The 12326-nt window shown below is 37.7% G+C and overlaps 1 protein-coding gene across 35 annotated transcripts in view; it reads right to left on the minus strand.

Moving 5' to 3' along the window:
• LOC138675454 (protocadherin gamma-A4-like) overlaps positions 1-12326 on the minus strand; it is a 732953-nt gene that overhangs the window by 178444 nt on the left and 542183 nt on the right. For 2 of the 35 annotated variants that reach the window (XM_069763641.1, XM_069763640.1), the window contains exon 1: positions 8690-12200. The exons of 32 other annotated variants lie outside the window; for them this stretch is intronic. In XM_069763641.1, coding sequence (XP_069619742.1) covers positions 8690-11146 — 2457 coding nt within the window. In that variant the 5' untranslated portion in view covers positions 11147-12200. Of the gene's footprint in view, positions 1-1097; positions 3730-8689; positions 12201-12326 lie in introns of those variants that run through there. One more of the 35 variants, XM_069763642.1, reaches the window with a different exon arrangement.

Consider the following 12326-nt stretch of genomic DNA (forward strand, 5'->3'; position numbering starts at 1 on the left):
GCAGCTGCAGAGACTCAGACATAGTATATGAGCAAGCCCAAAACACTCGGAGAACACACGAGCATGCTCAGAAAACTCAAGCACACTCGCTCATCACTAATGAGGTCCCATTCTGAACCACCATAATGCCACTCATCATTAAGAAAAACAAAAGACACCAACAGTACTACGGCAATCCTGTAAAGAAAGTTGTGTACCCAGATTGTGTTCCCCTTCAAGCTTATCTCGTTGTGTTGGATTTGTTCACCTTTTATTTTTGCACTCAGGATACAATACCTCTCTTGGCCTTGAAATTAAATGTTCAATGTTCAGCTGCAGCCCATGATTTACCAACAAACATGATCAAAGGAAATAGTAGATGAAGAGAACAAGCAAAAAAGAAGCTTGTTGTTGGCTCTATGCTAACATTTTGTGTTCTTTATTTTTCTATTTGCCAACATATTTCAAGATCACGTGTCCTGGTTAGATCGGTATGATCTTAAAAAGTGTCAATCGACAGAAAAAGAAAAAATTGATTTTGTTTGAAGGCATTTATCATTGAACTTAATCTTAATATAGTGATGTCAGACTTCTTTTTCACTTCTCATCATTCACACAATGTTAAGACACTTTGCTAAAATTACCGTAGTCTTTTAACAAAATACATTTAAATGCAAATTTTTCAATGTTTAAAAGTTCGAAAACTAATATAACATCAATAATTCTGCCTCATTTAATCAACTAAAACTGAAGGTAAAATATCTATTTGAAAGAACTACATTTTTAACAATGTATTGCACAAAATTCTTATTAAATTATTAGTTAATAAAAAAATAAACACTTCAGAAATTATGGAAAAAGATAATATAAAAATTGAAATATGTTAGATTCTTTAACATGATATTAATTACTAAAACATAAAAAATATTAAATCATGGACCTAACTGAGAGCAAAATGTATCTCAATATTAAAAACTACTAAACCATTTAATTTGTACGCATTATGCTAAGAGCATAGAATTTATAAAAAAAGGAAACCTCTCAACTGGATGAAAAAATATCTCTAAAAATTTTTTTTGTGGAGAATTCATTTTACTAATGATGCTTTAAGAACTCACCTGATTTCCATTTTGCCAGCCTACATCAGACGAAGGGTTAATAATCTCCCCTGTCATATCTTGCAACTGAGGAAAATTTAGTGGCTTTATAGAACTGTAATCCAGCTTGTCATTGGCCCAGGGAAAACAAGCTGCATAGCATTGTCCCTGAGGTTCTGGAGGAACCATCCTAACCTCCATATACTTCAATGTCCCATCAGAGTTCAGGTAAAGAGCTGGCTGATACTGGTCCGTAAATGTCTTGGCTTGGTGTTTATCTAGAAAACAGCAGCTACTAAAGCTTTCACTATCCTCCTTTCTTAAGCATTTCACAAGTAGAATAATGAATGTGACAAGGGAAACCACACTGATGGCCACAAGAGAAATAATCAAATATAATGTGACGTCTGATGATGTCTTGGAATTTGAGAGAAAATCATGAGATTTTGTATTTTCTGCTATAACCTCATCCGCTATACTGAGAAGTACAGTCACTGTGGTGGATAATGGAGGCGTCCCCTGATCACTGATAGAAATGACAAGTTGTTGCTCCATGTTCTCGGTCTCCTGTAATCCTCTTACAGTCCTCACCTCTCCTGTGAATTTAGACACTTGAAATGATGAATAGTTGATTGAGTCAATGAGAGTAAACATCAACCAGGCATTGTGACCAGAGTCCAGATCCACTGCGGACAGTTTTGTCACCAGATATCCAGCACTTGCAGACTTGGGAATCCTCACTTGGACAATGAGGTCCTCAGAGTGCTCTGGATACAGCAGAGAGGGGGGATTGTCATTTGTATCCAGAATGAAGATAAAGACGGGGACAGTGGAAGACAACTGTGGAGATCCTGAGTCTTCTACCTTTATGGTGATTTGTAAAACCTGGATCTGCTCATAATCAAAGGATCTCTGAGCATATATATTCCCATCATTAGAATGAATGTACACAAAGGAGGAGACAGAGGAGCCGTCAATCTGACTCTCAACTATGGAGTAAACCATGTTAGAATTAACCCCCTCATCTAGGTCAGTAGCAGATACTGTACATAGAAGAGTCCCGGGGTCACTGTTCTCCTTAATGAAAGCATTATAAGTAGACTGTGTGAACACTGGAGCATTATCATTAATATCTGACACCTCGAGGGTGACGCTTGTTTTACTGTACAGAGGAGGAGACCCTAAATCAGAGGCTGTCAGCTCTATAGTGTATTGGGGGGTTTCCTCTCTGTCCAGATTCCCATCTGTGACAAGGGAATAACGGTTTTTATTAAGTCTAATTTTAAATGGTATTTTTGGGGACACATTAACTTTTACTTCCCCATTTTTCCCCGAATCTTTGTCTGTCACACTGATAAATCCAACAACAGTTCCCATTTGAGCATTTTCTGGGATATTAGTTTTCGTTGAGAGGAAAGAAATTTCTGGAGGATTATCATTTACATCTTCTATTTCCACCTGAACTAGGCAGTTCCCTATAAGCTTCGGTAATCCTTTATCCACTGCTCTAATTGCCAGCTCATGAAAATTCATGTCCTCAAAGTCAACAGTTCCTATTAAGAAAATGTCTCCGCTGTGCTGATTTAGATCAAATATTGCTTTGGCAGATTCAGATGTGTGACTCCCAAAAATATACTGTATCTCACCATTGGCTCCGTCATCCTGATCTGTCGCATTCAGGGTTAATATCACAGTATTTAGAGGCAGATTTTCCCTAATGCTGATTTTATAAACTGACTGATTAAAGACTGGAGGATTATCATTAATATCTAATACAACGATTGTTATTCTGCAGGTCCCTGATCTGGCCGGTTCTCCTCCATCAATAGCTGTGAGAATGAGGTGATGTTCTTGTTTTTCTTCTCTGTCTAAAACCTTTTCTAGTATCAGCTGAGGGATGAGCGTTCCATCCTTACGATTCTTCACAGACAATGAGAAATAAGGATTTGTATTCAGTGTATACTGACTGACACCATTCACACCGACATCTAAATCCTGTGCAATTTCTAATTCAAATTGAGCACCAGGAGTAGTAAAAGCCTCAGTAATTTCAATATTATGATCATTAGATATAAATGAGGGAGAATTATCATTAATATCCAGAATCTCTATTTCTAGGGTAAAAAGCTCCACAGGATTCTCAGCCACAACCTCTATCTGCAGTAAACAGCTGGGACTAGATCCACACAGGCTCTCCCTATCAATCCTGTCCTTCACAACCAGCCCTCCATTTGCCTGATTTACACTGAAATATCTTTGGTATTTCTCAGATCTCAGATGTATCCTGCGCTGAGAGAGCTCTGCACGTTTTATCCCCAGATCCTGAGCTACATTTCCTACCAATGTCCCCGGCTCAGACTCCTCAACAATAGAATAACGAAGCTGCCCAGAGACCCAGCCCCAGCTACACAGGAGAAAGGAGCAGACTACTTGCCATTTCCAGCACTGACAAAAGCCTCTGATGTCCATATCTTAAATGATTCTCTTGATATTTGATGTCATGTAGATCCTGTGTAATCCAAGCTGCATGAGGATTATTGTAAGAAATCACAGTTCCACCCCAAAAGAAATCAGTAAATCCAAGGAAAAAATACATCCGCAGAGCTCTCATCAGAGCAGCAGCTCTTCTTTGTGTGAGAGACGATGGGAGGGTGAATCACTGAGCCAGGGGGAGGAGAGCGCACCGCTGACATGAGCACATTCTCTGAAGTAGATGAAAATTCCTAGAGGATGACAAGTCTGCCCTCTGCTGGACAATGCTATGAATTACTTCTAATAGTAAAACTAAAAAATGAATTCACTGCAGAAACTCCTACAATTCTTTAGTATACACTTACACTAGTAATAATAAAATACAAATTATAAGACAATTACATATTGCAAAGAAAATGTATGAAGAAATGTACATATTTTAACTGATATACATAAAAATGCACCACTACTGCTAATAGTAAAAAATTATCAGATGAGTAAGGTAACACAGAATATCACTTTCTCTATTAATAATATAATTGTTTTGGATTCTAATTCTTTATGCCTAAGTAAGATGAATGAAAATGGGTTTTCTAATAGGGAATATGTCAGCAGGTTTTTGCTACCTCATCTGAGAGCAGCATGATGTATGCAAAGAGACCCTGATTCCAACCATAGATCACTTAGATTTCTGGGTGCAGCCATTCTCACACAATCAGAGCTTTTAGGCTATGTGCACATGTAGGAAATGTGGTGCAGAATTTTCTGCACTAAATCTGCATCTCCTGGCAGAATCTGCAGGTGCGTTTTTTATGCGTTTTTTGTGTTTTTTATGCGTTTTTTGTGCGTTTTTTATGCGTTTTTTAAGCGTTTTTTGTGCAGATTTTACTACTGTTGATTTCTATAATGGAGGGGTGCAGAAACGCCGCAGAACTGCACAAAAGAAGTGACATGCAGTGCTTCTTTGAAATCTGCAGCATTTCTGTGCAGATTTTTCTGCACCATGTGCACAGCTTTTTTTTCATATTGATTTACATTGTACTGTAAATCACAGTGCAGTTCTGCAGCGTTTCTGCTGCAGAAAAATCTGCTGCAGTTTTGCACTAAATCTGCACTAAATCTGCATCGTGTGCACATACCCTTAGATTTAGCAATGACGTAGAGCTGAGAAAGCTAACCCCGCCCTCCACAAGGTCTGTATGTGCAATGTCTATTGCTTGACCAGACGGCACAAGCGGCTATGTCAAATCAATGATAAGCTACTGGTGCTAAAATTATTGCAAGCAAACAAAAGTGCTTACTAATGAAAGAATCCCTGAAATCTGTGTTTTAACCCCGACAGCATGCTCTAAAAACCTGCTGACAGTTTCCCTTTAATGTGACAACCTCTTTAATTTTGCTTGAGTATGTTCATTTTCACTTTGTTATTATGATTAATCTACGTTTATGGGTTGTTAATAGGATTATGTAGTCAAGGCAATTCCACTGGAGATGATCCGATCTTTTGAAATTCATATTTACCAGCTTTATAAAATTTTCCAATGAAATTTGATTTGATGTGAATAGATTGGCGGCAAATCAAAATTGCTCCAAAGCCTAAAAATATTGTATGACACATTATGTACAGTATTTTTTGGCTTTCACTCCTCTCCATGGCTAAGTTGCCAGCTGCAATGTCCACTCATTATTCAGATTCGTCACAAAATAGCTGCTGCATTTCCTTTGTTTGCTTTTATACAGCCTATGATAGTTCCTCTTGATTGGGTTTGCTATACCATGTGATGCAATAGCGTAAATGCCTTATGGGAAAGCCCGCCCATTGTCATGTGATCTTTTTCTGGCTCATGAGGTCTTTTGCGAAATGTAAAATGGTGATGGCTATTACAGGTGATTTCCGCCAATTGAACAGCAAATTGTTTCAATTTACAGGGTTCAGCAAATTCCTAAAATTTCAGTACAACGCGATTCGCACATTTCTATATTCTGCATAATTAAAATGTTTTGACCCTACAAACAATAAATTACACCTTTACAAATGTGTCATTTTTTATCCAGCTAATGACATAAGACCACGTAATGATTTTCACATAATTGCAGAAATACAGGCCATCTGTATATCTAAAATTTCACAGTTTCTGAGTCTGCCCGCATTAAGTCCACCACAGGAAACCATTCTGAGTGCTTATTGTCAATCTACAGGGAACAGGCACAATTTAATTTCTAATTACATCCTAATTGATGCAGACACCAAACATATCATCACACAGGCCACATTACTAATAAATTAAAACTGCTCTGCGATTGTATGCTATGAGTTACAAAAACAGCTTTTCATTAGGTATTATTGATATGCCGCTTTATTTTTTATGACAATGCTGTTTCAGAAATGCTGCAATACTATGTATTCCAAATCTGTTTGCAATGATTGCAGTATATAGTACAGTGATAAATCTAATTAAACAAGTAAATAAAAAGTTAGATTGTTATAATAACTTACAATATTAAACAATTTTCTAGACCTTAGATTTCTTCATGGTTACTGTGCATTTACAATAATATTTTGTTTAAAAAAATAAATGGCAGTATTACTATATTGAGTAAGTTTAACTACTTCTGGACCAATCATAAAATTTAAACATTAGAGAATTCCATATTTTACTCTGTAGTGACATTATAAAATGTGAATATAGAGTAAGCAGCTGACAGGAGATCGTGCAACTGTGTGGAGGTGGGTGCTTCTTTCAGTGTTCCCACAGAGATAATAACTTAGTTTATTACCATGTTAACCTTCTCCATCACTATATACACAATGTTGAACAAGCTTTGTGTATACTGCAATTGAGAGCACTGACAGTGCTTCCTCCTCTGGACCCAGCAGTCATGTGATAGCTGGATGATGGAAGGAAAGGGAGCAGGAGCTGCTGGACCCTAGGAGACCCACTCAACTCTTTATCCCAGGAGTCTGAATTTCTTCTATGACTTGGGCTAACATAAAAGCCCCAGTTACAGGAACATCAGCAATAATAAGAATATTAATATGTTGAAGTGCCCCCAAAAGGTCTTTGAATACCTTAAGGAAACCACATTGTGTGTAATAAATGAAAATATAAATAATTATAAAAACTAAAAGAATGCAGTTAAAAATGTTTTAGTGGTATTTTGCAGTAGTAAAAAGACTACAAAAATAATAAAAAAAATTAACCAAATGTATCTTGAAAAAAATGTAAAATTGTGTTGAGTTTTCAAAAGGGAACATTTTTTAGAGCCAATACAAGCACATATACAATAAAACTTGAAAATGTGACTGGTCAGAAAATGGGTAAAATGATCCTGTAATTAACTCGTTAAAGAAGACCTAAAAGATATATAAAAAACTGACAGTAGGTGAAATTATTATTTTCTTAAATTCACATCATTAGCAACCCAGATTACTTCTTTTAGCATTACAGAAAGGCTTGATGTTCATTTTACCTCAAAATCTGTTGAGATTCATTTCTCTGGAACAAACTAATTGTAAGTACTAGAGTGTTTCTATACAGCTTCTTGATGGTAGATTAGCACCTCATGCTCAGATCTGGAAAAATTTGGCATTTTTTGATATTTTGTTGACTTTCAGGTTCAAAGAATACCAAATGAGGATCAGTTTGTTTATTTCTCTTATAAAGTTATTAAAGGTAAATCAATGTAGCACAAATCACACAAAAATTTACCTCAAATGCAGCTGAAACCCCAGACTTTACCTCATATTGAGCATTGTTATTTACTCAGCCATGGAATTTAATGACCATGTGTATAAAGCAGTTGACATAAAGGAGGATATAATTGTCTGTAAAATGTTAAACTGCAAAACACGGAATCAGCTGCCTGTGATGTGTTCATCTGAGTTTACCACGAAATGCTTAGCCACATCATGCTAAGGAGGAGCTGTGACAGCACTGCTGTTGCTGTTTCTAGCCTTCTTCTTCTGCTGCTCCATAATACTCATAAAAACATCTTACATATCCTCTTAAATAACTAAATCTAGTGTGAAGATGAGAGTTTTACCTTTGTATGAAGATAACCGAAATTCCTCAGCTTACATGCTCAACACTCCTAGTCTGCTCTCCACAGCAGCATATTCTATATGAGAAGCATGAAGTCTCACATAACTATCAAGTAGTGAGACAGCAGAGAGACACAACTACAATCAACTTAAGCCTCTCTTAATGGTTCAAAGATATTATCACCAAGTTTGACAGGGTTTTTTAGTTTGTATACTAGAGGAATATTTTATATCTTTCTTTGCTTTTATATCATAAATATTTTCAGGAGGCAATAGATCCCTTTAAAGAGTAATTTTAATGTATTTCACAAACCAATAGTGCCCAAGAAAATAAGAAACTATGTAATATATCTTATCAGTGAAATCAAATTCTTTTACTGACAGAATTGATCTGTTACTATTACCAAAATTCTCAATTCTGAGGTAAAATCTTTATTAAAAGAAGACAGACTCTCCCATTTCTGAGATAGTAGATGGCAGCTGCTACTGATAAGATTCTATGTAGATGGAAGGAGAGAATAGCTAGATGCAGACAGATTCCCTTTAATGTTGATGCTAGTGTTTGCTTTTCCCATACATTCATATATAAATGTATAGACACATATGTATTTCACAATATAGATTTGACCATCTTAACACCATTACCAACACACAACAGCAGTATGTATATCCCTTTACGACAAATAGAAAAGGGAGCAGCACCCTTGCCTATAAAAATCAGACAGCACTTATTAATTAAAAAAAGCCTAACTCAGTTAGTTCACAAGCCTAACTCAGTTTTTAGGGCTAAAAAAGTTATAAAATAATGGCTCATGCTATATTTGTCCTATAATTTGCTAATGAATTTGCGATTAAGGTGTGCAGGTATGATACGTCATTGTCATGGCAAAATGCTCCAGTCATGATAGTGGCTGCTACATGTGTATATTTTACAGGAACAGTACTATGCCATACACTATAATGTACATTTTTAAAGTACCTAAATACAGTGGAGATATAACGAATAATTAATCTATTAACAATGTCACAGTAACAGTAGGCCTTGGGCACTGACAGAAGGACTAATGTAAAGTAACATGACAGAACATCATTATATCACCTTTTCTGTGTCAGTGAGTGCATTCATCGCTGCGCTGTCTGAGGCTACAGTGGGGTCTTTAACCATAGCATTCATCTGAGGAAAATCCAGGCTCCTCATAAAACTAAAATCTTGTTGCTCCAGAGCTGGAGGTACATTAGTTTGGTAACTCTGACCTTGGGATCCAGGAGGAACCATCCTGACCTCCATGTATTTTAAGGTCCCGTCTGTGTTCAGGTACAGAGCCGGCTGATACTGATCTGTGTAGGATTTGGATTGGGAACCACCAAGAATACAGCAACTACTGCTGTAATCATAACTGTCCTTCCTCAGACATTTCACCAATAATATCATGAAGGTGACAAGTGACACTAAGCTGATGGCCACTAGGGAGATGATTAGATACAGAGTCATATCTGATGGGGGTTTGGAATTGGTCAGGAAGTCTCCAGTTTTTGGTCTTTCCACTATAACCTCATCCGCTATACTGACAAGTACAGTCACTGTGGTGGATAATGGAGGCGTCCCCTGATCACTGATAGAAATGACAAGTTGTTGCTCCATGTTCTCGGTCTCCTGTAATCCTCTTACAGTTCTCACCTCTCCTGTGAGTTTAGACACTTGAAATGAGGAATAGTTGATGGAATCAATGAGAGTAAACATCAACCAGGCATTGTGACCAGAGTCCAGATCCACTGCGGACAGTTTTGTCACCAGATATCCAGCACTTGTAGACTTGGGAATCCTCTCTTGGACAATGAGGTCCTCAGAGTGCTCTGGATACAGCAGAGAGGGGGGATTGTCATTTGTATCCAAAATGAAGATAAAGACGGGAACAGTGGAAGACAACTGTGGAGATCCTGAGTCTTCTACCTTTATGTTGATTTGTAAAACCTGGATCTGCTCATAGTCAAAGGATCTCTGAGCATATATATTCCCATCATTAGAATGAATGTACACAAAGGAGGAGACAGAAGAGCCGTCAATCTGACTCTCAACTATGGAGTAAACCAGATCAGAATTAACCCCCTTATCTAGGTCAGTAGCAGATACTGTACATAGAAGAGTCCCGGGGTCACTGTTCTCCTTAATGAAAGCATTATAAGTAGACTGTGTGAACACTGGAGCATTATCATTAATATCTGACACCCCGAGGGTGACGCTTGTTTTACTGTATAGAGGAGGAGACCCTAAATCAGAGGCTGTCAGCTCTATAGTGTATTGGGGGGTTTCCTCTCTATCCAGATTCTTGTTTGTGACCAATGCATAACGATTCTGATGAGTTTTTATTTTAAAAGGCACATTTGGTGACAAACTCAGTTTTATTTCTCCATTCTTTCCAGAATCCTCATCTCTTACATTAATAAATCCTACAACTGTTCCTATTAGAGCATTTTCTGGAATATCATTAGTCACTGTAGAAAATGTAATTTCTGGGGGATTATCATTAACATCTTCCACCTCCACATTAACTATGCAGCTTCCCCTCAGTTTGGGAAATCCTTTGTCTGCAGCTAAAATGGCTAATTCATAAAAATTAACGTCTTCAAAATCCACATGTCCATTGATATAAATTTCCCCATTTTGCTCATTTAAAGCAAATAATCTTTTTGCAGATTTAGATGTGTGATCATCAAATGAAAATGTAATTTCACCGTTCGTTCCGTCATCCTGATCTGTAGCATTTAATGTTAATATCACGGTTTTCAGTGGCAGATTTTCCCTAATGCTGATTTTATAAACCGACTGATTAAAGACTGGAGGATTATCATTAATATCTGATACAACGATTGTTATTCTGCAGGTCCCTGATCTGGCCGGTTCTCCTCCATCAATAGCTGTGAGAATGAGGTGATGTTCTTTTTTTTCTTCTCTGTCTAAAACCTTTTCTAGTATCAGCTGAGGGATGAGCGTTCCATCTTTACGATTCTTCACAGACAAAGAGAAATAAGGATTTGTATTCAGTGTATACTGACTGACACCATTCACACCGACATCTAAATCCTTTGCAATCTCTAATGAAAAACGAGCACCAGGACTTTCTACTAATTCAGTGATTTCTATAATACGATCTTTAGATGAGAATGTGGGAGAATTATCATTAATATCCAGAATCTCTATTTCTATGGTAAAAAGCTCCACAGGATTCTCAGCCACAACCTCTATCTGCAGTAAACAGCTGGGACTAGATCCACACAGGCTCTCCCTATCAATCCTGTCCTTCACAACCAGCCCTCCATTTGCCTGATTTACACTGAAATATCTTTGGTATTTCTCAGATCTCAGATGTATCCTGCGCTGAGAGAGCTCTGCACGTTTTATCCCCAGATCCTGAGCTACATTTCCTACCAATGTCCCCGGCTCAGACTCCTCAACAATAGAATAACGAAGCTGCCCAGAGACCCAGCCCCAGCTACACAGGAGAAAGGAGCAGACTACTTGCCATTTCCAGCACTGACAAAAGCCTCTGATGTCCATATCTTAAATGATTCTCTTGATATTTGATGTCATGTAGATCCTGTGTAATCCAAGCTGCATGAGGGTGAGGAATTTATCTGTCCATATTCCCCAAAAGATAATCCATCTGAAGAAAAGCACGATCCACACGGCTCTCATCAGGGCTGCAGCTCTTCTTTGTGTGAGAGACGATGGGAGGGTGAATCACTGAGCCAGGGGGAGGAGAGCGCACAGCTGACATGGGCACATTCTCTGGTATAGACTGAGTAATCTACTGGATGACAAGTCTACCCTCTAGTGGTCAATGATTAGAAATGCAGAAAATAAGCAGAACAGAGAAAGATAGGAAACACTGAATATTCTCTTCTGGCCTTTATTTAAAAAAATCTGCTTATTCTTGTGTAAATTAGATTTAAATGAAATTCATATGAATATAGAGATGTCTGATATTACATACATATCAACAGACATCTGAGATTATGCAAGCACACAGGCTTTATAATTAAACATCCTATATATTTACAATGAGCATAGTCTTCACATAATATATTTTAAACAAACTGTTAATTTTTAAGTATTGTATATTATTCTATAATACTGATATTTAAGCACAGAGAAATACAACTGATTATGTACAATATTAGTACATGTACAGCCTATTTAGTGCAATTGCATGAAAGGAAAAGTCAGGATAAGAATATTCGAAAAATTATTCAAAACTTTAAAAGAACAAGAAAATGCAAAGGTGTACATAGTAGAGACTAAAATTCCCACACACTTTTTATGTGCACATGGAGCAGCACACCATTCCAATATTTAAACCCTTACTGACCTCCGCCGTACTATTACTGCGGAGGTCAGATCCCCTGCTTTGATGTGGGCTACAGCGTTGAGCCCACCTCAAAGTCGGCATATGTCAGCTGTTTTGAACACCTGACATGTGTCCACAATAGCGGCGGGTGAAATCGCGATTCACCTGCCGCTATTAACTAGTTAAATGCCGCTGTCAAATGCTGACAGCGGCATTTAACCAGCGCTTCTGGCCTCACAGCCGGAAATGAGAGCATCGCCGATCCCGTCACATGATCGGGGGTCAGCGATGTGTCGGCATAGCAACCAGAGGTCTCCTTGAGACCTCTATAGTTGCTAATGCCGGATTGCTGTGAGTGACACCCTGTGGTCAGTGCTCATAGCAAGCCTG

This window comes from Ranitomeya imitator, chromosome 4 (genome assembly GCF_032444005.1).
Source record: "Ranitomeya imitator isolate aRanImi1 chromosome 4, aRanImi1.pri, whole genome shotgun sequence".
Classification (NCBI taxonomy): Eukaryota; Metazoa; Chordata; class Amphibia; order Anura; family Dendrobatidae; genus Ranitomeya; species Ranitomeya imitator.